The 26,998-nt window shown below is 44.6% G+C and overlaps 1 protein-coding gene across 1 annotated transcript in view; it reads right to left on the reverse strand.

The window, feature by feature from the left end:
• The window catches only part of qsox1 (quiescin Q6 sulfhydryl oxidase 1), a 30,617-nt gene extending 3,619 nt beyond the window's left edge, over nt 1-26,998 (reverse strand). The window contains exons 1-12 of the mRNA XM_080770400.1: nt 26,644-26,998; nt 24,409-24,509; nt 22,917-22,965; nt 22,121-22,223; nt 21,838-21,934; nt 21,428-21,573; nt 19,529-19,663; nt 19,256-19,385; nt 10,061-10,183; nt 8,607-8,748; nt 5,274-5,447; nt 5-166 (exon numbers count right to left, since the gene is read on the reverse strand). Coding sequence (XP_080626526.1) covers nt 5-166; nt 5,274-5,447; nt 8,607-8,748; nt 10,061-10,183; nt 19,256-19,385; nt 19,529-19,663; nt 21,428-21,573; nt 21,838-21,934; nt 22,121-22,223; nt 22,917-22,965; nt 24,409-24,509; nt 26,644-26,932 — 1,651 coding nt within the window. The 5' untranslated portion in view covers nt 26,933-26,998. The remainder of the gene's footprint in view (nt 1-4; nt 167-5,273; nt 5,448-8,606; nt 8,749-10,060; nt 10,184-19,255; nt 19,386-19,528; nt 19,664-21,427; nt 21,574-21,837; nt 21,935-22,120; nt 22,224-22,916; nt 22,966-24,408; nt 24,510-26,643) is intronic.

Below are 26,998 nucleotides of genomic sequence, written 5' to 3' on the forward strand. Positions count from 1 at the left end.
GTACCTGTGAGCACGCCCTCAGGGCAGTAGTAGGAGAGGAGGAAGGAGAAGACCTTGTCGTGGTTCCAGGTGTGTTCCCCAGTAGTCCTCACCCCGTGGCAGTCTGAACACACCTCTGGAGACGGCCACTGGGTCTTAGGGAAGTTGGGGTCCTCGCTAAGGGCACCTGGGAGACACGGGAGAGAGGAACACATTGTTACCGTGCATGCTAGACACACAATGACAATGTTATGTTGAATATGGATTGAGCATAACGTACAGTATATTTATACTTTTCAGTTTTGTTTCATGATGGTTTGTTTGCATTCTCATGGTATTCAATATGTTGGCTGAAGATAGTACACACGGTACTGTATATGTACTGTATATGTACTGTAGCAGGCTAGCTAAGCTATGCAAACTGAAGGGCCATAAAAGTGTAAAACTTCAAGGCCCATACATTGTTTTTCTTTATATCGAACCTTTGTTATTGTTGGAGCAATGGGTTGTGAATGAGATTGTGTGGTGCCCTGGATGCAATATATGCTGATCCCATTTGATCCTGTCACAAGGCTCATAAACACTAAGTGCCTATATACATATATGTATGTAGGCATGTGCTTATACCTAAGTGCATGTGTGTATATGCACAGCGTGGGTGTGTGTGTATATATACACGCACCATGTGTGCATGGTGGTGGTGGATAACACAGGAGTGCTCGCTTGCTTGTGTGTGTGACTGTGTGTGTGTGTCAGTGTGTGTGTGTGTGTGTGTGTGTGTGTGTGTGTGTGTGTGTGTGTGTCTGTGTGTGACAGGGTTTAACAATGATCAATGGGCTTCTGGGATGTCCCAGATGGAGGAGTGGCGAGATAATAGATGTGGTTGAAGTGGACAGCAACCCCAAACACACCCCCCCCCCCCCCCCCCACCACACACACACACACACACACACACACACACACGCATCTTGCACTGCGGAGCTCCTGTCCAGTACCTCCACACCCGTTTGAAGGCAGTCCAATCTCTAAATTGAATGTGAGAGCAGCAGGCACCTCCACAGGGAGCTGTCCTTCTAATCAATTAGAAACTTTGTGCTTTACATGTTTTCATTCAGCAGACCCCAGGCCACCCCAAACCCCTGCTTTCTTGCAAAACAGGCTGGCAAGATCTCAACCTACTGTGCACTGTACATGCGCATGCGCACACACACACACACACACACACACACACACACACACACACACACACACACACACACACACACACACAACTGATTCCCTCATGTGGGTGTTTTTGTGTTGGTCAAAGCGCGCGCGTGTGTGTGTGTGTGTGCACGTACGTGAAGCACCCACAAGAGAGAAGCAGAGCAGTAGCAGGTCTGTCACTTTATGGCTCTGTCAATTTACATCCTCCCCCTCCCCCAGCCCTCTCTCCAGATTAATCCAAGTCATATGCATGTGTGTATGTACTCTGCATACAGCACTTTACATAAGGGATACATCAATTTTACGGTGTCCTGGATGGACTGTTTGTGTGTATCTATGTGCATGTGCGCGTGTGTGTGAGCTAACGTGCTTTATACATTTCAGCAGCAGGTGAGAGCGTACACACACACACACACACACACACACACACACACACACACACACACACACACACACACACACACACACACACACACACACACACACACACACACACACACACACACACACACACACACACACACACACACACACACACACACACACACACACACACACACACACACACACACACACACACACACACACCTCCTCTCATAATGCTGCCCGTGCCTCTCATCTCTGTTTATTCTAATCAGCTGGCTATGTTTGTGGCCAGGGTGACTTTAGCTATAGTAGACATATTGATATTGCCACAATGGCCTGTCAGGAAGATGTCATTGCCAAGACATACATATTCATCACGTATAAATATGTATTGTTCAGCATGTCAAACCAGCCTCCTCAGCAGTAATGCTGCAAGTGAGGATCACCTAATGTGCACGGAAGCCATAACTGGCGAGCAAGTAAGGCAGCCTGCTGCAAACTGGCTCTTTAAGTTCATTTAAATGGACAAAGACAAAACAATGATCCAAGACCCTGGTGGGATGTTTATTGTATGACGACAACATAACCCCTATAGCGTCCCTATTCTGAGCATGTCATAATGGGCCAACGTTCAGCTAAAACAGCTTGTAGATCTGCTATTTTATTTTTGTAAAAAAGAGGGGAAAAAAGAGGGATCCAAGTACAGGTCCCTGCAGAACCCTGGTCAATAAACTGTAGGGGTTTACCAGGCTATTGCATCTTGGTTTCTTATGAATAAAAAAAGACAACTCACAGTGCAAGCACATGTGCACACAACTAAGCGCATTGTTGTATACGAGCATCATGCTTGTGCACACATGCACGCACGCACACTGTCAATTTACCTCTGAGGGCGTAAATATGGACCCATATGGAACCGTGATGGTCAATTTTACAATCGGTTTAAAACTCTCAATTTAACCCAGAGTGTAAAAGTGATGGTCGGGAGAAATGCCAATAAATGAGTAAAATCCTCAGTGTTGATTCATCCATCTGTAACTCAGTTTGTTACATTAGTTAAACAGCTGGGATGTTCCTGTGCAGAATGTCAGCCTGTTGACAAGCAGCAACAGGACTCCGCTGCCTCTCTCTGCTCTTCACCCTGCCGCTGCCGGGCCGGGCTCAGGGCCCCGGGGGCCTCTTTGTTGCCAGCTAAATTAATTGTTGGGCTGCTTTACAAATAGCTGCCTCTTCACGCATGGCTGCCCCTGAAAGGGGAGGCGTGGAATCCTGCTAAAGAGCGGCACTGTATTAGAGGATGGAGGGGCGGCGGGAGGGGGGAGGGGAGGGGGGGATGTGCGCGTCGCTCTCCCTCGGGGCGTATACTCGCTGCTCGTAAGACAGCCATACATTATGATCCACCCACCTAGCTCCCAGTGGAGGAGCAACCCAGCCACACGCCACAACTTGACCCAGCCTTGGGAGGAGGGATTTGCATTGGATGTGTGTGTGTGTGTGTCCTTGTATTGCTATACTTGTGAGGGCAAAATTGTCTGTGCCTCACTAGAGTAATGGTTGGTTTATGGTTAATGGTTATGGTTATTTTTTTGCATTTCCAGGTTGTTTAAGGACCTTGTGTAAGGACCTTTAGGCTTACAATTAGGAACAGATTCACTTTGGGGTTAGGAATAGGAATAGGCGGACTGTATAACTCAAGCTTTAGGGTTAAGGTAAAACAAAATGCAGAAAGGTAAGAAATTGCATTTATTAAATGTCCTCACAAGTATATTAATTTAGCGTGTGTGTGTCCACAATCCACATGTATATGTGCGTGTAAAATGGGAGGGGCATTAACTGAAGGGGTGGCTTGATGCTTGTGTTGCGGCGTGTGCCACCTGCTGCCTTGAAACATCTTGGGAATTGTGTGTGTGTGTGTGTGTGTGTGTGTGTGTGTGTGTGTGTGTGTGTACGCACACGTGCGTGTGTTTTGTGAGTGTGTGTGTGTGTGTGTGTGTGTGTGTGTGTGTGTGTGTGTGGCGCAACGCAGACTGGTCCCTGTGGGGTATTTTCTAGGAGGATGGTACCATATCACTTGTCAAGTGGCGGATATGAGTCCCGGGAGACGAAGAGGAGACAGAGAGAGAGAGAGAGAGAGAGAGACAGAGACAGAGAGAGAGGGAGAGAGAGAGAGAGACAGAGGAAGAGAGAGAGAGAGAGGGGTAGTAGAGAGGGACAGAAGAGCTGTGCAGTAACAGTGGACAACTGTCTAGGGAGCGGATACAGGCTGTGTTGGGCAGAGCGTGTGTATGGCCCCCTCTGTCCCCTGCTGTTCAGGACACCAAGCTGTCAGTGAGAAAGACGAGGGGGCGGCCGGCGCACCACAAAGAACACAAAACAAAGTGATTTAACAAAGTGGGCTGTTAATGACAGGCTTGTGCCTCATAAAACCATATGAATAAACAGGGGGGTTGGAGGGGGGGGGGGGGGTGTCTGTGTAAAGCTACATGTTAAACTAACTAAGATGACCCGTGTGACGAAATGTCAAAAGCACTGCCTTTTGACTCGTGCAGATAAATAGAGAGGTGCTCCGATCACGTTTTTGGGGCCGATCCCGGTCACCGATTATTAATTTTTTTAATCGGCCGATACCGATCCTGTTTTCCAGTCGGTTTGCCCCCCCCCCCCCCCCCCGGCGGCCGCGCGTCGCTTCTTTCTCCTATCACTGAAGGAGGAGGAAGCGATGCCGGCCGTCGGGGGCCTTCTCAAACAGGCCCCCTCAAACCCGTCAACCTGCATTATTTATGTTGGGTAAAACAACAACATACAGCCTGGACATACAGTATAAGGAATATAATATAAACACAATAACTTGGCGCAAAACTTAAAGGATTCACTGGCACCATTGTCACCCCCCGGCCTCTTTTAATTTTTAAGTGCCAGACAGGTTTGATTTGACTCTACAAAATGATTTCTAGGAGGATTCAATCCAAGGACTGTCTTTGAGAATCTGTTACCTTTCTGCAACGGTTCTGAGACACTCTCTGATTGGCTCTGACACCGTCAACATTACGGTTATGACACTCTCTGATTGGCTCTGACACCGTCAACATTACGGTTATGACACTCTCTGATTGGCTCTGACACCGTCAACATTACGGTTCTGACACTCTCTGATTGGCTCTGACACCGTCAACATTACGGTTCTGACACTCTCTGATTGGCTCTGACACCGTCAACATTACGGTTATGACACTCTCTGATTGGCTCTGACACCGTCAACATTACGGTTATGACACTCTCTGATTGGCTCTGACACCGTCAACATTACCGTTCCGTCCATCCATGCGTGTCCTTGTGTCTGTGAACAGCTAATCTCCGGCACTGTTGGACCGATCACAGTGAAACTGTGCACGCACAGCCCCTGGATGCCAGAGCAGAACCTCTGCCCTGATCGGCTTGTTATAGCCTTTCCAAACATCACGCAAATCGGTACACATTATCTCTATAGCCATTTGATCAATGTGAAACTTTGCCCATACATTCACAGTATAGGCAAAGGAAGAACCTCCACCCAAATCTTTCACTTCAGTCTCATGGTGGCGCTACTCCGCTACAATAGCACACTTAATGTTTTGGCCAATAAACCAAGCTCCCTGGATTCCTTGACTTCCAAAGTTTGCGGGCCCTGGGTAGGCAACCTTTTCAAGTATCATCATTGAAATGGCAGTGTTTCGCCCCCATACCTGCCAGTCTGTTGTTGACACGGTTGTGGCTGGACCAGAGCCAGAGGACGGCCATGGACGGAGAGCCCACCGACATGCCATCCTGTGCCATGTTCTCAAAGTGATCTGCACACGGTCGGCAGCCGAAGAAGTGGTGAACATAGCTTCTCATTGCCTGCAGTACCTCCTGGGGGCCTGGAGGGAAAGGGCAAGATGGCAGGAAAAGAACATATCAAAGAAAAATGTAATATAATAATAATAATAATAATGATGACTTACAGCTTACGGTCAATTTAAATCTTTGATTGCAGACTTACACACAAGTGTGCAACTGTTTTAAAACATGTATTAGATGTTGCTGTTCTGTTTTGTTGTTTTTGTTTATTGCTTTGAAAATGCTGTATTATGTTGTACTGTATCTCAACGACACTGCAAATGAGGGAAACATCAATGTCTCTCTAGAATAAATAAAGGTACCCAAAGACGCTTTACCTGGAGGAGGAGAAAACAACAACAGAAATAATCAACTTTATTAGATAAATCACAAAAAAGGCTATGTCTATGAGAGTGAAATCAATAGAATCACTGCTACTGTAAAACAGTACAGTGCAGTTAGCTGGGGAAAGCCATATTGAAGAGGTGGCATGGGTTTTGAGAGTTTTGAAGGATTGGAGGGTGAGGAGCTTCTTTGATAGTGTTGGGAGCCCACTCCATCCCACAGGGATGGGACAGCAACAGAAAAAGCCACATGCATCTCCCCAGCTTGGGTGCTTGGGGACCGTCAGGAGGTTGGCGTCACCAGACCCGTAGGAGCCAGTGGTTCAGTGCCTTGTAGGCGGGGAGTATTCTTTTGAAGTGGATTAGGTTATTGAATTCAATATCATAATCTACAGTTAGGCCTATACTACAGTACATTGAATAGTGATGGAGAGGACAAAATATGCCATAAACCTGTGCTGAACCTGAAAGCTTGCTAATACCAATGCCGGCCCACCACACACTGGATTCCCACGGTTATATGGGCCAGGAGTCATGGGGAGCTGGGTTAACCCCATATTGAGATGAATAATCTAAGTGAATGGGATAGCCCTATCAGAGAGATTAAATACAGTTAACACTCTGTGTGAATGGTGGAGAGGCAGTTATCTCAGGACCTCAACAGTCACAAACCATATTTTACTACAGCTAAAGCGTTTTCTTTTGTTCTGGACTTAGCACATCCATTTCCATTAGAGGAAGCATGGTGATTTAGAAAAATGCATTTATCTCAGATTCTTTTCACAGATTGCGTTTTTGGTCAAAACAAGCTTCATTCAACGGCCCATAACTAAAGAGCCAATGAGCGCAGTTACAACATTCATTTTTCTGAAATGAACAACCTTCTGTCACAACACAGCGATTTTCTTTAACTTCCGTTTCACGTCTCGGGTCCCGGTGGGCCTTCAAAATAAGAGTTTCACTCAAAAACACTTGCGGTTTGGGAAGAATTAATTAATACCTGGCAGTGAATGTGTTAAAACTAAAAGCCAAATGACAGAAACACAATTACATCTTTACTGGTGACAGCCCTAATATCAGTGCATACAGTATCTGTGTATAATGAGCTGTGGTTAATGCTGTTATGTGTCTTTGTCTATGTCTCCACCAGTTAAGCTTGTACACGGTGGGGGGCCAGATGGACCCCCTGTTTGTCGGCCAGTCCATCTGCAGGTCACGTGATGGTCCATAAACCCTGGGATTAACCTCAGTGTGTGTGTGTGTGTGTGTGTGTGCACGCGTGCGTGCGTGCGTGTACGTGCATATGTGTGAGAGCAGTATATCAACCTCTGAAATCATCTGCCTATTTTATTAACCACTAGTCACATTCCACTAATCTAACATAATAACCTTTAATAGGTACCGTTCTGCTGGAACAAATAAATAACAATATTGAAGAGAACAACAAACTTGTGCTCGTCTGTGCGGGTGCATGTGAGTACGTGCGCCTGTTCTTAAGTGTGTCGCTACATCGTCGTCTGTGCAAACAAACACTCCACCAAACATTCCATGGTTCATTTGTTTGCAAAGCTTTACAAAGCACTCGTCCCCAGACCACCCTTTCTTTGACCTTTCAATGGCCTCTTTTCTTTCACTCGGCTCCTTTTCTTTCTTTCCTACACCCCTCCCACCCCTTCGCCTCTTCCCTCCTCTACCACAATATCCCCTCGAACTATGTACTCTGTGCCTTTTACCGACAATGTACTCTGTCCCTTTTTCTGTCCAGACTGTCCCTTTACCTCCAATATCCCCTTAACCTACCCACTCGAAACGATAACGTTTCATGTAACCGGACATACACATCCCATTTGTAATTGTCATCGTTTGACAACGTCAACATTTCCTGGAGAAATATACATGAGACTGTTTGAAAATGTCAACATTTTGTGGAGAAATACACAGAACACATCACATGGCACATAACATTGATCTCTTCACATAGGTCGAAGTTTTGCATCTTTGCCCCTGCAGCCGCACCACCGGGCCCAGGCTGTGCGGCTGTGAGCTGCAGGGCTGTGGTGAGTTAACACTTTGACTTCTATTCAGGAGTTGCCCGAGTTCATTAATTGTAGAACACTTTCCCTGCGATTCGCAAGTTGCCCGAGTTATGTTTTAATTTTTTAATCCACGTTTTTAATCAGTTGTAAGTCATACGGGCAATCCACCAGGCAGAATGGGATATGGGACGCGTTTTGATGACGTCATCGCAAAAAGGTCTGTCGCGCCGGTGTGCAAAGGGTTATGGGAAATTGACTCCCATTGTTTACAATGGGACTCCAATCTGGGAGCGATTCTGCCGGAGGAAGTAGCCGTGCGCTGCCCGGGCTGTTGTTGTGATCGCCGCTATGGAATACTTTTCTACACTAAAAAAGTTTTAAAGCGGATTTTCATGACAAGCAACTCAGCTATCGGTGAGCTGGCTGTTCAAAGGTAACTTTAAACATAAGCAGTCTAGCCTGAAAGACGCCCGTATATTCAATATTGCTGGCATTCAACCTGTTAAAGAGGGATGAAGCATGAGTCCCAGGAGAGCTATAGGCAGCTCAACTGGTAGCAGAATGGATACCGCCAAAGCCCATGTCACGCTACATTGGTTGTGTAATGTGCACACACACACACACACACACACACACACACACACACACACACACACACACACACACACACACACACACACACACACACACACACACACACACACACACACACACACACACACACACACAAAATAATAATTTTGTATTATTATATTATTGATGTGCATCAGTTCTTTTTCCTTGATCCAGGCCCAGAGATGGTTAGTTGTGTGTGTGTTACCTGCTGATTGAGCAGACTTCTTGGCCGTGACGGTGAGAATGTGGAAGAGTGTCCACACCCCACAGGGGTAGCGTCTGAAGTAGGGCTTGGAGCCTTGGCAGCCCACCCACCTCACTGCCTCTGGCAGGGCAGTGTATGGAAGCTGACAGAGAGACACAGGGAGTGACAGAGAGAGAGAGAGAGACACGCACACACAAAGAGACACTTTTAACCACTTAACCCATTAAGACCTGAGGCCAATTCTATACAAATGCCTTCTAAATCACTAAACTTTTAAGATTTTTCAAGAAATTGTCAAAAATAGCAGATGTACAATCTCACAGTGACTGTGACTTGTACATCTGCTATTTTTGAATAGCCAGCGCAAAAGATCTAAAATGACACCGATGCTTTTGCGGTTTTAATGGGTTGTTAAGCCATTATTATATTTACTCGTACGGCAAATAGAGACAATACAATACAAAAATGTACATTCCTTTAAAAAAAAGTCCTACAATTTCCTAAAATAGTGATACCCATGTTGAAAGTGGTCATGCGTATTTTGTATATTCCGAGTACTAAGGACCAGTTCAAGATAATGAAAATGATTGGGTGCAGTTCCCCGGCCTAATCAATGGCCAGTCAATGCCAGGTTAATGGCGTAGCCCTCCTCTTATATAAAGAGGCTCTCCCCATCTTTAAGAATGATCCAGAGTTGAATCCAACAACATATTTTCCCTGACATATAGTCGTTTCTCTCTCCCCACTGCCTGCCATCGGCTAGTAGTTTGATTGACAGGGTTACTCACACGTCAATATTAAAGATTTGTGTGTGTGTGTGTGTGTGTGTGTGTGTGTGTGTGTGTGTGTGTGTGTGTGTGTGTGTGTGTGTGTGTGTGTGTACAGAGTCCATTTCCTCTGAGGTAGAGTCGGTTCATACCTTCTCATTGATTCATTGATCCATTGATTCGCCTGCTAAAAGCTAATGATGTAAGTAAGTGACTGTTTCAATTTGCGAGAGCTGCTATACTATAGGCATGCTGCAGGCTCCATTCCAAAGACAACAACACATACATCCTTAGGCTGTGTATTTTGCTGGCACTGAGACAAGGCAGGAGTACACACATAAATATATCTGGATACTTTTACACATTAGTAATGGGAAGTAAGTATGTGTCTGTTCTGTAGCTGTGCGTGTTTTTTTTTTAATCAAGATTTCAAAAGGTATATGATTTGAGTCTACTTGATGTATTCAAGACTGTGACCTTCCACCTTGGAAGGCCATGGCATGGCACCAGCAGTAACACAGTGGGAAGGTATTTCAGTTTATGCCTACTGTATGCCTACAGTATTTTAACATCCAAGGAAAAGTGAATGCACATAGAGTATACGTATATGTGGACAGACAGACAGACAGACAGACAGACAGACAGACAGACAGACAGACAGACAGACAGACAGATCATTAGGCCCACCTGTGCGGTGTTGTCCAACATGTCTCTGAGAGCACTATAGGACACTTCAGCCTCTGCCTGAGTTTGCAGCCACATGTCCACTGACTTCAGGAGGTTCACCACCACTGCACGGCCTGGGAAGTACTGGAGACAAGTAAAACAAAATATGTTGTAAATAGATGTTGTTAGATAATTCTGACATGTTGTTTACACGTCATGTCAAGATTGGCCACTCCATCATATTCTGTTGGTCAGCACAGACAGAACTTTAGCCCAGACCGTGTCATTCATATTGTCACCTTATTCTCCAATATCATCATTTTACCCATAGTCTACTGCCTGTTTACACAACGTTGTTCCTCTTATCATAATTAATGTCATGTCATCCATGTTTATGGGCAAATTATGTTTGAATCTGTCCCATTTAATATCTTGTTCAGTCGCCATACTGTCTCTTCTCAGTCATTAAGTTAGGATACTGTAGGCGCTGTTCAGTTCAGTTCCATCCATTTTTTCAGTTCGGATCCATTTTGGAACCATTTGAATACTCTAAATTATTATGAATGTAAATACTATCCTCTGAACCATGTAGAACATTCTCTATGTAAATTGACTTTATACCTACTAAAATAATTGTTAAACCCTAAACTTTCTGTCTCCAAATATCTCCAGTATTTCTATTTTTTGGTACAGTGACTGTCATTAAAGGGCTACTCACTCATTTTTAAGGTAAATACAGCACGGTATTTGGTCTCCCGGCTGGGATATTGAAGGTATAGATTTACAGTCCTTTCTAATTAGCATTACAAAATAGATATAATTTATTTTCTATTAGATGTAATTTGTTATATATTTATTTTATGTATATTGTATACTTCTTTGGTCTGATGAAGAGACGAGAGGCTCGAAACATCATGTCCACTATAAGGAACATATTTGTTAAGCTTTTGGAGCATTACTCAGTGTGCGGACCTTACTTTTTGTTCTATATTTCTTTGGACAAACTAATTGAGTATTTACACAAGCACTACATGCATTACACAACGTTTTGAGCTTGATTTCTTGTAGACAGAAGAAAAAAAAGTACAGTGACATCTCCAGTTTACTAGTAGCCTGGCATGGCTAGACCGATATCACAGTGTAGATATTAGTCTGGAATCTCCGTGTGCATTTCCAAGGAGCCAATAAAAAACTCTGGTGATAAACACGCCCCATCCGTATTTGCATACTGGACCCTGATTGATCCCTCGCTACTTCGGAGGGAGTGAAATCCAATCACAACTGAGCGGGGCCAGACTAAATCTTGCCGAGGGCTGATTCCAGGGTACTTCACTAATGCTAGAGCGTTTAAGTGGTTAATGCATTATTGTCATCATCAACATCATGTCATACCAAGCAGGAAACTTGAAGGAGTCATATTATTTGGATAAAAGCAAAAGGTTTTTGTATAAACAAAGTTCTGCATTCTGATTATTATTATTATATTATTGTTGTAGTGTTTAAAAGGAGTTCTGATGCGTCATCAGCGCCCATATACCCGAGGTGGGGTTGGCGAAAGGGCCTTTCTCTGTGGAGTTTGCATGTTCTCCCCGTGTCCCCTAGGGTAGGTACCCTAAAACAGTAATCCTGGTCTCTAAACTGCCTCCCCCTAGCCAGCCTGATGGAGGGGAAAGGAACTTGTCGGAATAACGTGTTCCACGCGCTACGTCCGGCCGGGGAAACTCTCCCGTCAGGTGAAAGCGGCTTGGACTACTCATGCATAGAAGGAAGCATGAGGTCAGTCCGCTGCCCCAGGTTGGCAGAGAAAGTGTAGCGCCCAGGATTACAATAGATAATTGACACTGGGTGAAACAATGGGTTGCAAAATCGTGGGATAAAAATTATAAGAAAAAAGAAAAGTAAAAGGAGTTCTCCACACCTGGGAACTTCAGGGTAGTTACAAGTGTCATCCCATCAGGAGAGAGAACGCGCTTCAATTTGATAGTGTTTTTGTTTTTCTGTCTGTCTGTCTGTCCAGCTTGATTTATGTGTCACATTGACATTATGCTGTCGTAGCGCTTCAATTTCCCTTCGGGGAATAATAAAGTATATCTCATCTCATCATCTCATCTCAATAACAAATATCACTCAGTGCACCTTTAATGACACTACTACACGATGAGGTGGAGAATTAGAAAACCAAAACATTGTACAGAATATGTTTCTACATAGTATACGTTCTAATGATACTATAGGGGTTGGTAGGCTATGCTTGTTATGGCCCTCTAAAATAATCTCGTCAAAAGCAAGCATGTCAAACTTAAGCCAGATGTATTTTTCCCTCATTAAGCTCAGTTTTCTAAGCCACTAACAACAGCATTGCCACCATTAGTCACTAACAACTCAGGTCGTTTGTTTACGTTTTTCTACAATCTCTTCTGGCTACCAGGGTAACGTCTGTGGCACATAAGGGAACATGACACGACAACTAGCGGAGAGAGGTGCACCTTGGGAGACAGGAAATCCTTCTGACGTGCATATGAGACCAGTGTTGACAGAGAAGAGCCAGACATGGACAGGCTGGCTTTAGAAATACAATACTGACAATAGAAACAGCTGAGATCTTTAAAGTACTCTGACGGCAAATGAGAGAAAGCTGCCTTAATAATTGACTCAAATGTTAAGATGCAGGCTAAATGGACTGCCGAGGGTTACAGTAAAGCCCCTATAGTGTGGTTTGACTCAACAGCCCTGACCCTTTTTCTCAGAAGTGATGCAGCAAAGGGAAAAAACTAGACTTTCCAAGACTTCAACAACAGGACAAATCCAGTGATTGTATTATACCGTCATGGTAACCCGTTGCTCCACTATAACACAGGCTCCTTTTCACCAGTTAAGTTTCAACGTGGAAAAAGCAGGGCAGGGGCTCGCAACTCACTTTACAATGCTCCAAAAACTTTGTATTTATGACAAACTGATAGTATATGCAACTGAATCACAGTCCCCGTCCCCGATTGTAAAACCTGGTGAGAGAGAGACCTTGTATGATTTGTGCAACTGTGTTTTAAATTTGCCTGTAGCCATCTGTTCAACTATATTCACACACACACACACACACACACACACACACACACACACACACACACACACACACACACACACACACACACACACACACACACACACACACACACACACACACACACACACACACACACACACACACACACACACACACACACACACACACACACACACACACACACACACACACACACACACACACACACACACACACACACACACACACACACACACACACACACTTCGGTCCTTCGGCTCAGGCTTCTATTCATCACTCACTAACAGGATCTGTGCATTACACCATATCCACTCAACCAGTCCCCTGGTGGTGATTTGTTTAACATCATTAAACCTGGCATGCCTATTTTTGGCACTATAAGACGTTTCCCAAAAATAACTAAAATTGCCTATTTACAAACTCGTGACACGTTGTGTTGTGAGCTATATACGTTATTGGTTGTATTGGCTATTCTCATTACAGTGGTTAACCTTTGTACCACTCTTTGATCTCAGATACTCACAACGTGCCGGGGTATTTCCTTGTGTACGTCTGGGTCTGTGTGCAGCCATGCATGCAGCCATGCATGCAGCCATGCACGTCAGTCTGAAGCTAGCTGGCTAGCAATGATTTGAACAGGCTAAATTTGATCCTTGGCTTCCGCCATTGAACATGTGCCAACGGGCTAATCTTCTATACAACCAGGTGTTATCCTAAGACGTTTAGGCTTTTCTAAACTCCCACTGAGAGGTTACTAGTCACGTCAGGGCATAAGGTCAAATAACCAGCTGGTTCAATACCAAGTACAATGCACGCAAAATAAAGAACATGAAAATGACATGTTAAAACATACACACATCACACCCACATGCGCGTGCACGCCCACGTGCACGCACACACACACACACACACACACACACACACACACACACACACACACACACACAGGTACAGGTGCACGATAAAGCAGAGACAAAGGGCTTGTCCTTTTACACCTGGTGTCTGGTGCTCACTGCCATGAGAGAGATATAATAGGTTTACTTGTGGGTCTGGGGACTGGAGTCAGAAAAGCTCATTATACAGCCATATGAATTTAACCAGCAGAGAAAAGGCAGGTGTTCACACTAATGGGCTTAGTTCAGCATCAGCACCAAAGCAACACTATTCATGTTCTAGATGTGCTTTCTCCGTCTTGTGCTTTTGGGCTGATTGTGTTTTGCTGGTGGTCACCCAGATGTTGTGGAAAAAATGTCCAAGGTTTTTACTTTTGCTGCATGTGTTATCCTCATCCAAACGGACTCCCTCTGATATGAACATTCCCCTCAGACCTGATTTTTACTTAGTTGCGTGGATGAATATAGCCATCATCATCATTTATTTGACCCATAATCACGTGGCACAGATTAATAAATAGACAGTATACAATAAATACACAACAATATATTCATAGTCAGATGTAGCAAAAGCTAAATCTGAACAGAGGAATAACGTTTTTCAGAAATCTACAAGCTCACAACGCATCGCAATGCGACACGTTCTGAGCTTAATGTATACAGTCTCTTTTTGGTGCTCCACTCAATGCACAACCAAGTATAAATCAGGCATCAATGTTGCCACATCTCTACATGTCAGCCTATCTACTATCCCTCCATCCACACACACACACACACACACACACACACACACACACACACACCTCTGCCATCCCACCCCGCTAACCTTAACTGGACCCCCCCGTCGACCCTGTGCCCCTCCTGCTCCCATGTCAGTTGGACCATGACAATCCCCTTCACCGCAGCAATATGTCATCCCCGATCCGATTAGTATCAGCAGCACTTGAGAAACCACAGCCCCCCTCCTTGTGTGTGGACGTTTGCAGCGAGAGAGAGAGAGAGAGAGAGAGAGAGAGAGAGAGAGGCATCTGTTGGCTGGCTGAAGCTTGGCAGACCAGGCCGGGGCTGGGCATGTGGAGGGGGGCGGTATGAGTCCCAAGACGATCCAACCACGACCCACTCAGGCGTGCCCAGCAGGGATGCCACAGGCACGTGGCGTGTGGAGTAGTTTAAACCTGTGGCACGGGAGCCCCTTCCTAATGCACGACCGACCACACTGTTTGCGGAAAATACTAGGTATAAAAGTACTAGATCAGGCTTCACGTACACTAAGCACAATCATACACCAGATATTATTTTGTGAAATGGACTGAATTATCAAAACTTGCACAAAAGTGAGGCAATTAAGGAGTGTATTGTCACGCACGCACGTCCCTCAGAATACAGCCTCCAGCCCTGGAGCGTGTGATGTCTGTGTTTTCAGACCAAACACCCGTCCTTCTTAATTCCCCTGCCCCCCAGAGCTTCTTTCTAGAAGAAACAGGATAGCGGTGTAATCCTTAAAAGCTTCACTGTAATGCTTTCATGATTCCCAAGATCCACTTTTTTAATCCTCGCATACATGCAGAGCATTCATAAATCCAGCTTCGCCTCCGGCGAGACACTAAATCTGGTAATATTACGACCACGAGCAAAAATAAAAAGATAAGATAAAAAAATAAGAGCCATGTTTATGTCTTTGGGGAGATGTATGGGGCGATGGGGATGAAAGGAGGACGGTAAACAGAAGCAATGAACAATTCGAAGAATTACTGTCCTTGGAGCCAGGGGGAAGCGCGGAATACATGAATGAAGGCATGAAAAATATCTCATGTGATTAAATGGCTAGACACAGAATGTGAACCAACAGAGTTGTATGCTCGTGCAGCCACGCACGCACAGTCGCACACACATACATGCAAAGAAACTGTACACACAAGTGAAAACTAAGTCACATGCACTTGTAAATGTACTCGCGCGCGCACACGCACACACACACACACACACACGACAACTGGAGGGCTTCTGTAATGGTAAAAGCGGTATTATTGAGGAATGTGTCGCCAGTTTGACACGGTGACACCAACACTGGCGTGGGGATACTGTGATTCACTTTAAGCCTAATCTCATCGTATGACTCATTCCATTCCAAGGAGTTTAGCCTATTCTGTTTACCTCGTACTAGTCATAAACCAGTGGCGACAGCTTGAGAATGAGGTCATTATTATTTTGTTCACAACACAGAAAGAAACACAAGAACCGCGTGAGCAAGGTTGTAATCGATTCATTTATATATGTTCACATTTGCCTTTTCTCCACGTGATCCGTTTGCACCGCATGTTCATTTCAAAAAGTACACAAACGACATGTCATGGAAAATGACAACAAGCGTGGATGGATAATGGATCAAGCACTTTCTTATCAGTGCCATCCAATCATCTTACTTTAAATCTCTCACTTTTCTTCAACCATTCACAGTAAAACCCTCTGTGTTCATTACTTCATTTGTCCATTCGTACCTCCAACAGTGTACAGACTTCCATTCCAACTTCCGTTTGTACACTCTGGGAGTGAAATAAACACTCACAGGATTTACTGTGTATAGTATACTGTATATTCACAAACCACTAATACGCTATCATCTCACTAAGCAGACGGACGGATGAAGATCTGAGGCCGAGCCAAACATCAGTGAGAACATGGCTATTATAATCTGTAACAATGACTGACTCCTCAGACACCCAAATACCCTCTGAGCAGCAGCAGGGCCCATTCTGGTAGGGGACAGGTCTAAATACCACTGGGACCTGCTACTATTGACTAAACAAACTGGAGCTAATGGGAGGCCACAGTGCCCTGCCCCATGCAATGCACGCGCACACACACACACACACAGACATGTGCGCGCACGCTTTGCTACAACGCCTCCCTGGAGAGTGAGATATAATCAGAGAAATTGGTGGCAGACCAGCGTGGTGTGACAGCCTGGTGCTGAGCCAATAGGGAGAGGGCTAGCAGGTCAGGGCTCATCATCACCGCGTCCCGGCCCGGTGTGCACGCTCCTGGCTGCATGCGAGGCCAGTGACAGAGGGAGATGGGAGAGATAGGAAGGTGCTGTAGTGGTTCCCAAACCGTCAGTCGGGACCCATTTCTGGGTCACACAGACCCATTATTATGGGTCACGGACTAGTATATATCCCTTTTTATTATTATTATTATTATTTCAAAACATTTGTGGAGTTCAGAAATTAAAAAAGGAATTAAAAACATTAAAAACATTGTATAATTTTTTCAAAAGAACGTAAGAAGTTGTGAATGGGGGGGGGGGGGGGGGGGGTAGCAGCTGAGCGGTGCAGGCAGTGAAAAGAGGATAATGGGAACGAGGAGTGGCAGGACAGGGAAGAATGATGGCAAACAGAGGGTCTTGGTAAAGCCACAGAGAATTGTCACTAATTAAAAAATATCTACATTCCTGCCTCTCAAAAGGCTAAAGAAGGACTCATTGACGGAGGAGGAGGGATGTTGGGAGGACAGGGAGTGGTTGGGAAACCCTCAGGGGGAGGTGTGGTGGGTGGCAGCCACGCTTCTATCCCCCTGAGAGAGACACATCAAGAGGGTCAACAATGCCCAGGAGAGCATTTTGTGTTTTGGCTCACTTCTGCCCTCAATACTCTGTGTGTGTGTGTGTGTGTGTGTGTGTGTGTGTGTGTGTGTGTGTCCCATTCAAATTATTAATTAAATTATTTGAAAATACTATATATATTTTGAAGAGTGAACTCTCAGTCACAGAGCTCAGCTAACTACTGCAAATACCTGCTAAAAGCCCACTGTGTGGCCTCACAGCCGTTCTGCTGTCTTACTCTCCATCTAGTGGTGAAATGTTGTAACTGCGTTTATCACACACACCCAGCGTTTATTTGCCCGCTGGGGGTGAGGGGACCGATAAAAGGATGAGAGAGTGATAAGGGCTGATATGGCAGTAGCTGACAATCAGTGCATCAAGAACCCCATGGACTACCAGCTATGTTGCTATAGGCTTTCAATATAGTGAGTCGACATCGACAAGACCAAAGAGCTTATTACCAGTACTGTAATCAGTGGTAGATTTAGAAACAGAATTTAACGTGTGCAATAGTTTGTTGGCAAGCATTTTCAATACTTTTCCTTTCACTGATTATTCTATAATGACATTTCCTGACAATCACTGCATAAGAATGGTCGAGCGTAATAATATACCAGTAAGACGCCTGAGGTCACGTGCGCGCATCCGCCTGGGTGACAGCAGACTGCTGGGCGAGCGCTGGCGCTTTGGAATGGGGGGTCAGATCAACATATGGAATGAATTCTGTACTGGCCATATATGGAGCGTGTCTTGAGTGTACAGGGTTTGATGAGGTCAGATCAATATATGGAATGTCAGAACAGGTCAGCTCCATATATGGAGATCTAAGGGTGGCAGCGGGGGCAATGTCTTGAGTGTACAGGGTTTGATGAGGGCCCAGGTAGGGCCGGCCTTAATTTTCAGGCCTGTTGAGAACTCTAGTTTTCGCCGGCTGCACTAATAACTTTGGGGCGGGCCCGTCTAGAGTTTGAATGGACAGGTATCAGTCAAAAGGGAGGCATCGAAGAGGAAGAATGGATGGGGAAGGATCAACATATGGAATGTCAGAACAGGTCAGCTCCATATATGGAGAACTAAGGGTTTGAGGCTTGAGGTGAGATGTAGAGTTGCTGGCCAATATTGATGACATCAGGGATCTTATGGGCTTAATATTGATGATATCACGTGATGTCACGAGGCATGACCATATATGGGGCGTGACTGACTGACTGACTGGAAATGCACGATTTCTCTTGTCCTCTTGTCTTAAATTGTAAGAATACAGTAAAAATACCTGCACTTGCAATAATATGCTTTAAATACACTGGACTAATGCATGTGTCTGCTCCCCGTTTTATACAATATAACACTCCGTCGATTGAGGGCAGATTCACACCGAGTCCTTTAGATACGTTTGCCTGATCCCCACTGGCCATTATTCACATTGGCCTTGATTCTTCCGCAAACGAGTACACTTCATTCAACTGTATTCAAAGCTTTCACATTGCAGCGATCCGTATCCGAGTACACTTCAACTGTGCGTGCGCGCGCACACACACACACACACACACACACACACACACACACACACAATATTATAGAATACTTTTTGTGTGGCAAGCCGCAATACTGTCTGTGACTTTATTAGTAAGGATTGCTCTATTAAAGACATGTCCTCTTACCTTGGCCAGCACAGATATGTATTTTTTGAGGGCCTTCAGTGTCTCTCCTTTGATAGTGGGATGGGCAGCCAACTCCACACGCAGGGAGTAATGTAGGGTCGACTCCAGATCAGCCATATATACTCTAGACCTGGGGACACATGCACATGCAAACACGCACATACAAATGAGCATTTCAGAGAGCTATGCAATGATAAGCAAATGCATGAACGAATACTGTAAGCAGATTGTGAGACTTTAAACATGGAATTTCAGACACCTATTGTGCTTCACCTGTTAAAAGGCCTCCACGGTTCTTCTGTGTTGTTCTTGAGCAACTCTATGGTTACTGGCTTGGGCTTCCCCGACCGTAGTACTCCTGGGAGCCTCTGGAGGGCGATGGAGTAGAAGGTACGAGCCTCAATCTGACTGGGGACAGAAGAGCAAACATCAGTCATGCATGAAAACAAACTGGCATGGAGCTCTGTTAGTAGTTGTATTCTAACTGGGGCACCAGTGGCTAAAAGCACTGATAAAGGACAAAGGTTAGGTTAGTGCTTTGGATAAGAAGATTCATCCAACTGGCACAGAGTGTGTGGACTGCAAACAACATGGAAACCATAGAAACAGTGTGTGCAAGTGAACATCCAATTATATTAAAAATATGTTGTTGTGCTGCGTGCACAATATACAGTATAATGTGCAGACATGAATATACAGTACACACACAATTGTGCACACACACACACACACACACACACACACACACACACACACACACACACACACACACACACACACACACACACACACACACACACACACACACGTTGTGTAGTGGTGAGCAGATGGTGCCAGGCCTAGGTGGACGAAAGAGATTGTGATCTCTGGCCATTTAGCCCTGCGAAAACTGGCAATGGAACAATAGACATCACTGTCCCCTCTTCCTTTCATCCCCACCCCCCCTCCCCCCTACACAGAGAGAGAGAGAGAGAGAGAGAGAGAGAGAGAGAGAGACAGAGACAGAGACAGAGCAAGAGAGAAAGAGTCATTAAACTAAAAAAGATGGTAATAACGACGATTGATATTGCAGGCCCAAGTTCGTGTGCAAAAAGCCAGGCACTCAATTACACCTGAATGCCTGGTGGGACTGTACAGATGTGTGTGGGGGAGAGCCATTCATCCTGGGAGGCCCCCAGGGGCCCGTAGGCACGCGTCAGGGTGGGCCCGGTTGGACTGGAAACGTTCACCTGGGACATGCACACATTATATGCATGACGGATGTGAGACGCCTACATACAGCCACATACACACATATGCATGCACGCACGCACACACAAGCACGCACGCACACACCTCTTTCTCTCTCTCACAGGATCAATCAGACATTCAGCGATGATCACAGGCCATCTGTCGCCGTGTGCGGCTGGGGATTGTTTGGCAGGTGAAAACAGAAAAGTAATGCCATTGTTTTCATGCAAGAAATTAAAAAACCTCCGCTCTGTACACTGATGGAGATGATGGGGGTTGGAAGGGTGAGCTGAGGGGGGGCATAAATAAATAAATCAGCAATAAATCATTTCCTTTTTTGCATTTGTCAACTAAAAAGAGCCCTCTTTGCATGCCAAGTTATTGAAACGCGGCAAACAAAGCGGCATAAACAGCGGATGAATTTGCGGGGTGAGGACTGATCAGCAAGGCTTTATAATCATAAATAATGGGAGTGATCTTGAATCTCTGATCCCATTAAGAGGCCAGATGTTTAAAGATATTCTCATGAATGGGGCTTAGATAATGAACCTAAGATGAAGCTTTTCAAGGCAAGCAGAGCTGTTAAACAAAGTGAACTGAAGAAGGATACAAACTTGGCGGTCTGTGTGCATCAGGTCAATAACAATGCAACAACATTGACATTGGTTGGTATGCTGTTGAATCATCTAGTCGTGCAGTTTGTAGACGTACTTAGGCTTGCGATTATATGGCTCAACTATACAGTCATTCCATGCCTGATTTAAACTTGGGTTATCACGTCGTACACCAAGCGTAGCTGATCTACAAGCTCACAACGGGCCACACTACGTCGTGTTGTGAGCATGTAGATCAGCTGTTTTCGGCACGCCACACTGGCACTGATGTTGAATTCAGACGTTTAACCATCACAGTCACACCACGTTGGATCCCATTGCTACTCACACTTTCAGCCTGGTGAAGTTCCCTCCAGGATAGTAGAGGTAACACGAGGGGAACTCGGTCACTCCAAGCTTGGTTACCAGACCTTCTTCAGTGCTCAGTACCCTTCGCACTGCAATGTTCTCAAACTGTAAGAGGTCCAGTGTTACCTGTAAAGATATCATACAAGGACACACACACACACACACACACACACACACACACACACACACACACACACACACACACACACACACACACACGCAAATTCATATCATTTTCACTACTGACCCAGCTTATCATGTGGGTGCTATGCAAAGCGAGATAATCATATCTTTTGTAAGTGTCTAGTCCTCCAGCTAACCAGAAAGAATTCACATTGTGCAGGCCAAGGTTGGAATGCAGAGGCTGGAAGGTCGTAAAGTAACGCTTACCTCTCGGCCCACGTAGGAAGTAGACTCTTCAAAGATCAGAGCCAGGCGTTCGTGTTCCACAGTGTTTGTCTCAAAGAAGCTGTCAATTTCTGCTTGGCTGTGGAGTGAAGAGAAAAGAAACGCATCACACTGGGATGGAATGGACATGAAAATGAAGTGAACTGAGGTTCAGGAGGAAGGACTGCACTTGATCATGCCACATGTTGGGTCTGATGCCGATCCCAATTTTGGTACATTTGTACTGTAGTGTACACTCCCTACAGTGAGGCTGTGACTGTGTTACCTAGTTGGCTCCAGTGGAGGGCAGGCCGGGGGCCAGGGCTCCTCATGAGTCTCCATCTTGTCTATGATGCTCTGACGGAGGCCTCTCACCTCACGAGGAAAGCCTGGTGGGTCAGAGGGGACCGCAAGAACAATGCAGACGTACAATAGTGTGAGGCCTGTTTCTATGCAGTCATGGTACAAGCTGGAAATGTAATTGTCTATAAAAAAATAAAAAAATAAAACTCTGAGAGTGTATACAGAGTTACAAATGGATGAATTAACAGATTTGACTGTGTCTTGATATATTGTGGGACTGTAAGTGCATTACAGTACTTCAGTGCATGTACTGTAAAAATGCAGAGCTTCTTTCTAGAAGAAGCAGGATAGCGGTGTAATCCACACACACACCCACACACACACACTTGGTGAAGTGATTTTCATTTGTACAGAAATGTGCTGAATTTGTGTGTATTTCATATGCTAGTTTGATTACAAAATGCATTTACGTAGCTGCATGTGTAGGAGATTGTACAGTACAAATAGTTTGAATGGCCATGACTCAACTGGCTGCATATACTAATACGAGATGCCCAATTTAGGTTGCACATTTAGGACACTTTGTCCAACACTTTTCAAAACAGAGTTATAAAAAGGGATTTATAGGCAATAAACCCAAATAAAAGCACAATAAAACAGTAATAATAAAAAGAGAACAAAAAGGGACAGAGGAGACGCTCTTTATTGAGAAATGAGTTGGCGAGTGGTGACTTGGCGTCAATGAAAATATTAATTTGTTTAATTGCGTGAAGTATTACCTTTATAAGCCAGTCCAGTAGAACCACTCTTGGAGTATGCATTGAAGAACTATCAAGTTAGAAAAGTTAGAATTAAAGAGAGAGAGAGAGTGATAGAGTGAAAGCGGAAGAGGGAGAGAGAGTGGGGGGTGGGGGATGGGTGGAGGTGAAAGGAAGGAAGTTGGAGACGGAGAAATGAGATTAGAAGGTTGGCTACCGTCTCACATTCCCCCGAAAAAAGCTAAGTCTTATTGTGTGTTGTGTTGGTAGGTAGAAGGGGACAGGCCTCCTCTCTTTCCCACCCTGACCCCCTTAAGTCCTTCTTTTAGTCCAAATCGACTGCAGCTGTAGCAGCTCCCTGGTGAATTCAAACTGAAGGAGCTCTTTCATCCGACTTTCGCTGGATGACAAGAGAGGGAGAGCAGCCCTGGGCACGGAGAAGAGAACCAGCCGACTCCATCTTTACACACAGACTATTGCTGACTAATCACTATGTGCCGAAGTTTGAAGAAGAAGCTTTTCTGCCATGTTTGCTGCTGATCCTGCAAAAGATGTCTGTCTGCTGAGAACAGATTACTTAATCTATCTACCCGTTATCCAATCTGCATCCGCGCCATCACATACCATTCCAAGGAAGGATTGATCAAGCAGTGTTCAGTGTTATATTAAAATACAGAATCATACTCCATATCAGGCATAGTAAAACATATTAAAAAAAACTACAGTCTCACTAAATTGCAAGAACTTTTGTTTACTACGAATAAGAAATTCCATGCTTGTGTAATTATTGTGGTGACACAAGTGACACTTCCACCCTAGCCAATGAAAGGTATGCAGATCTCATGCCAACAGAATTTCCCAATGCCCTGCTACACAATGAGGCACAGAGCTTCGACTGATTGGTAAGCTGTTTACAGGCAACAGTATTGTTGTCAGATTATTGGCACAATTTATGTGTCACACCGCTGCCAAAAGGAAATATTACTTAATATCTCCTCTTAAATATTACTTAATATACTGTTGTTTTTATGCACTTGCACTGTACTACGTGCCGGAAGTGTTGTTTTAGTAGACATACGGATTACGGACCAATACAATGACGAACTGAAAGGTTTTAAACATGCTCAAATTAGTGCTGGGCTATATATGTATATACCTGGTCTAACAACCTGACGTGAGACCAGATATCGACTGGGATTTTGGTTATCGTACCCTGATACAGTTTAAATGTCGTCTTTTACTGGTCTTAAATGCTGCATTACAGTGAAGTGATCCATCCCTGATCATGTCACGTGATGTCACGAGGCATGACCATATATGGAGGCATGGGGTGACGGACGGACGGACAGACAGACTGACTGACGGGAAATGCACGTTTTCATAGTAAATGCGAACTGCAGTCGCAATAAATATTGTCACATTACCAATATAAGTTAAAGTCTCATAAGGACAAAAACATGTTTCGCCCACCATGCGTCATCATCATTCAACAAGGTGACCGTTTAATGCTGACCTTCAGAGTAGGGTACCCCCTGACGCCAAAGCTGGAGCAGACTCTTCTGTTTTCATCTATAGCACAGTCTATGGCAGCCAGCTCCACTGCAGGCTTCCACTCTGAGGACAGGAGAGGGAAAAGATCTGGATACTTTAAAGAACAGAAGAGGGAAAAGTTCACTATACTCTAATCCACTGTTTCCCAAACAGTGGGTCGTGGACACATTTTTATAGGTCCTTTTATTTTTTGTTTACTACCTTTTTGTTTTTACATTATCATTTTTAAAACATAAAAAATAAGCATTTCCAAAAAAGCTAACATTTTCATGATTTAAAAACAAAATGCAATGATTCCCCCCCCCCCCCCAATAATTTCATGAAGAAATCAAGCTTTGATAAGGTTATCAAAACTTGGCTGTACCAAAACAAAGATATTGTTTTGGTACAGCCTATCTTGTTAATAAAAATCTTTATTATCCAGAGGGATATTTGTCTTCACAGTCTGTTCAAAGTTCACCCACATCAAAAACAACACATACTGTAGCACATAACACCAAGACAATACAAAAAGAAGATGTTATGATTCAGTTGTCCTTGGAGCAGCCACAGTATAACGAACTATGAGTTTTGCCTTCTGCTCTTGGCAGAACTGTACCGCACCACTGAAGTTATTGTACTTCTCCTCATATCATGTACATAAAGCATAAACATCACCACCTAGAGAATATTGTCTCTCCCATTTGCCTCATCGATTGTTGATTCCACGACAGCGCATACCACGTAAAGGCTCTAATGCTCGCCTGCGGGTTCGATTCCTGAGCCCGACAACCTTTACTGTGTGTCATGCTCTCTCCCTTGTTCCCTGTCACTCTAAAACTGTACTGTCCAAATAAAGGCAGAAAAGCCCACAACATACCTGTAAAATGCATTTACTTTTTTTAGTACTTTCTAGTAAGTATGGCAATGTCAGTCAGTTGGGGGGGGGGGGGGGGGGGTCTTATAACTTGCTGAGCACATCCATGTTCCCCGGATGATGAACCCTATGCTAATTTCGGTGATCCTGTGTCATTCCTGTAGTCTAGTGTAACCCTGGGTTACACTACCATCACACCAGACCTAGGCCACAATTTCTACTTTCGACAAGATGTCTCAAAAATCCAAAATGGGCAGATTGCCATGAAACCTGCCCATCCAGAGGGTTTGTTGGAAACTACTGACTGGATTGCCACAGAATTTGCTGTGCACTTTATTTTCTCCCAGTGGATGAGCCCTACTCATTTACGAGTCAAGAAGGTGTCACTGGTGGAGATTTACACAAAATCATGCCCTACTAGAATTACATTTTATCAAACCTCCTCAAAACATGATCATGATTTGGTCTTCATATTAATCCAACAGGTTGCATTTATCTCCATATTTCGGTATTTGTGCTACCGACAGTACCGGTAGTTCCAAACCATGCTGGGCTGGTTACAGAGTGCATAGAGAAATTTGACAGCAAGCCAAGAGACTTCCTCACTCTCATTTTATTGTTCTCTCTCTCTCTCTCTCTCTCTCTCTCTCTCTCTCCCCCCTCTCTCTCTCATAGGGCCGAAATGCCCCATGACCATGTCAGGCCTTCTGCCAAAGTCAAAGATATAAAACTGTGGCCAGTTCTATCACCCCAATTATATGAGAAATCCCATATCTCTGTGATATTTCTCTTATAGGCAGCAGTGGAAGCAATTTTCCAAAAGTATTCTCATGAGATTCCATGATAGGATGGTATGATACATAAAGTATGGGACAGAACCTTGTGAACTACTAAATCAGATCATATGCCCCAATAAACAGACTACAGCCCTGTAGAATGGAAAAGCCTAGCTTGGAAATCTGATTGGCTGCTCTTATTGTTGACATGCAGCAAACGCAGGAAACAGTATGCAGCCACAACAGTTGCAAGTTCACATGTAACGTTGCAGGAATATTGACACTTTGTCACCATGTATACTCTTAGTATTTATTAAGCCTTTATCGTTTTTGCATAACAATAGCCTACCAATTGATGCACGTATACATGCCATATCGACATATAATATGTTGTTATACATATAAAGTTGAACATGAGATAGTAAGGCAACATAATAGCCTAATAATATAGGCTACAAGTATTTTACTATAGGCTACTTTATAGACATAAATGTAAGTATGCACAGTGAAATTAATTCAATTCTTACGCTTTTCCAGGCTACCTCGTGGAAGGATTCATACCAACCTTTGATATCTCTTGCAAGACTTTTGTAAAAGGGAGAAAACGCAACGCAGTGACCGCACCAGGAGGCATAGAACTCCACTACTATAGCAGCTGTGTTATTAAACAATACGTCCACATTGTCCGGGGCTAAAATCAAGACCTGATCGGAGGCGGTATACAGTCCGGCTTCGGCGGTGTACGGAAAAACGAAACAAAGACACAGAAAGCCCGTAGATATGAACAACTCTGTTGGAATTATGATATTCCCCGTATTAAGCCGAGACGTGGCACGGCCGCGTCGCCGCGCCATCTTCGACTCGCTGACTGTGTCGAGTCGACGCACCAACTTTCAGGCTCAGCCACTGTGTCAGAGTCA

This window comes from Protomyctophum bolini (genome assembly GCF_963924005.1).
Source record: "Protomyctophum bolini genome assembly, chromosome: 8".
NCBI classification, from domain to species: domain Eukaryota; kingdom Metazoa; phylum Chordata; class Actinopteri; order Myctophiformes; family Myctophidae; genus Protomyctophum; species Protomyctophum bolini.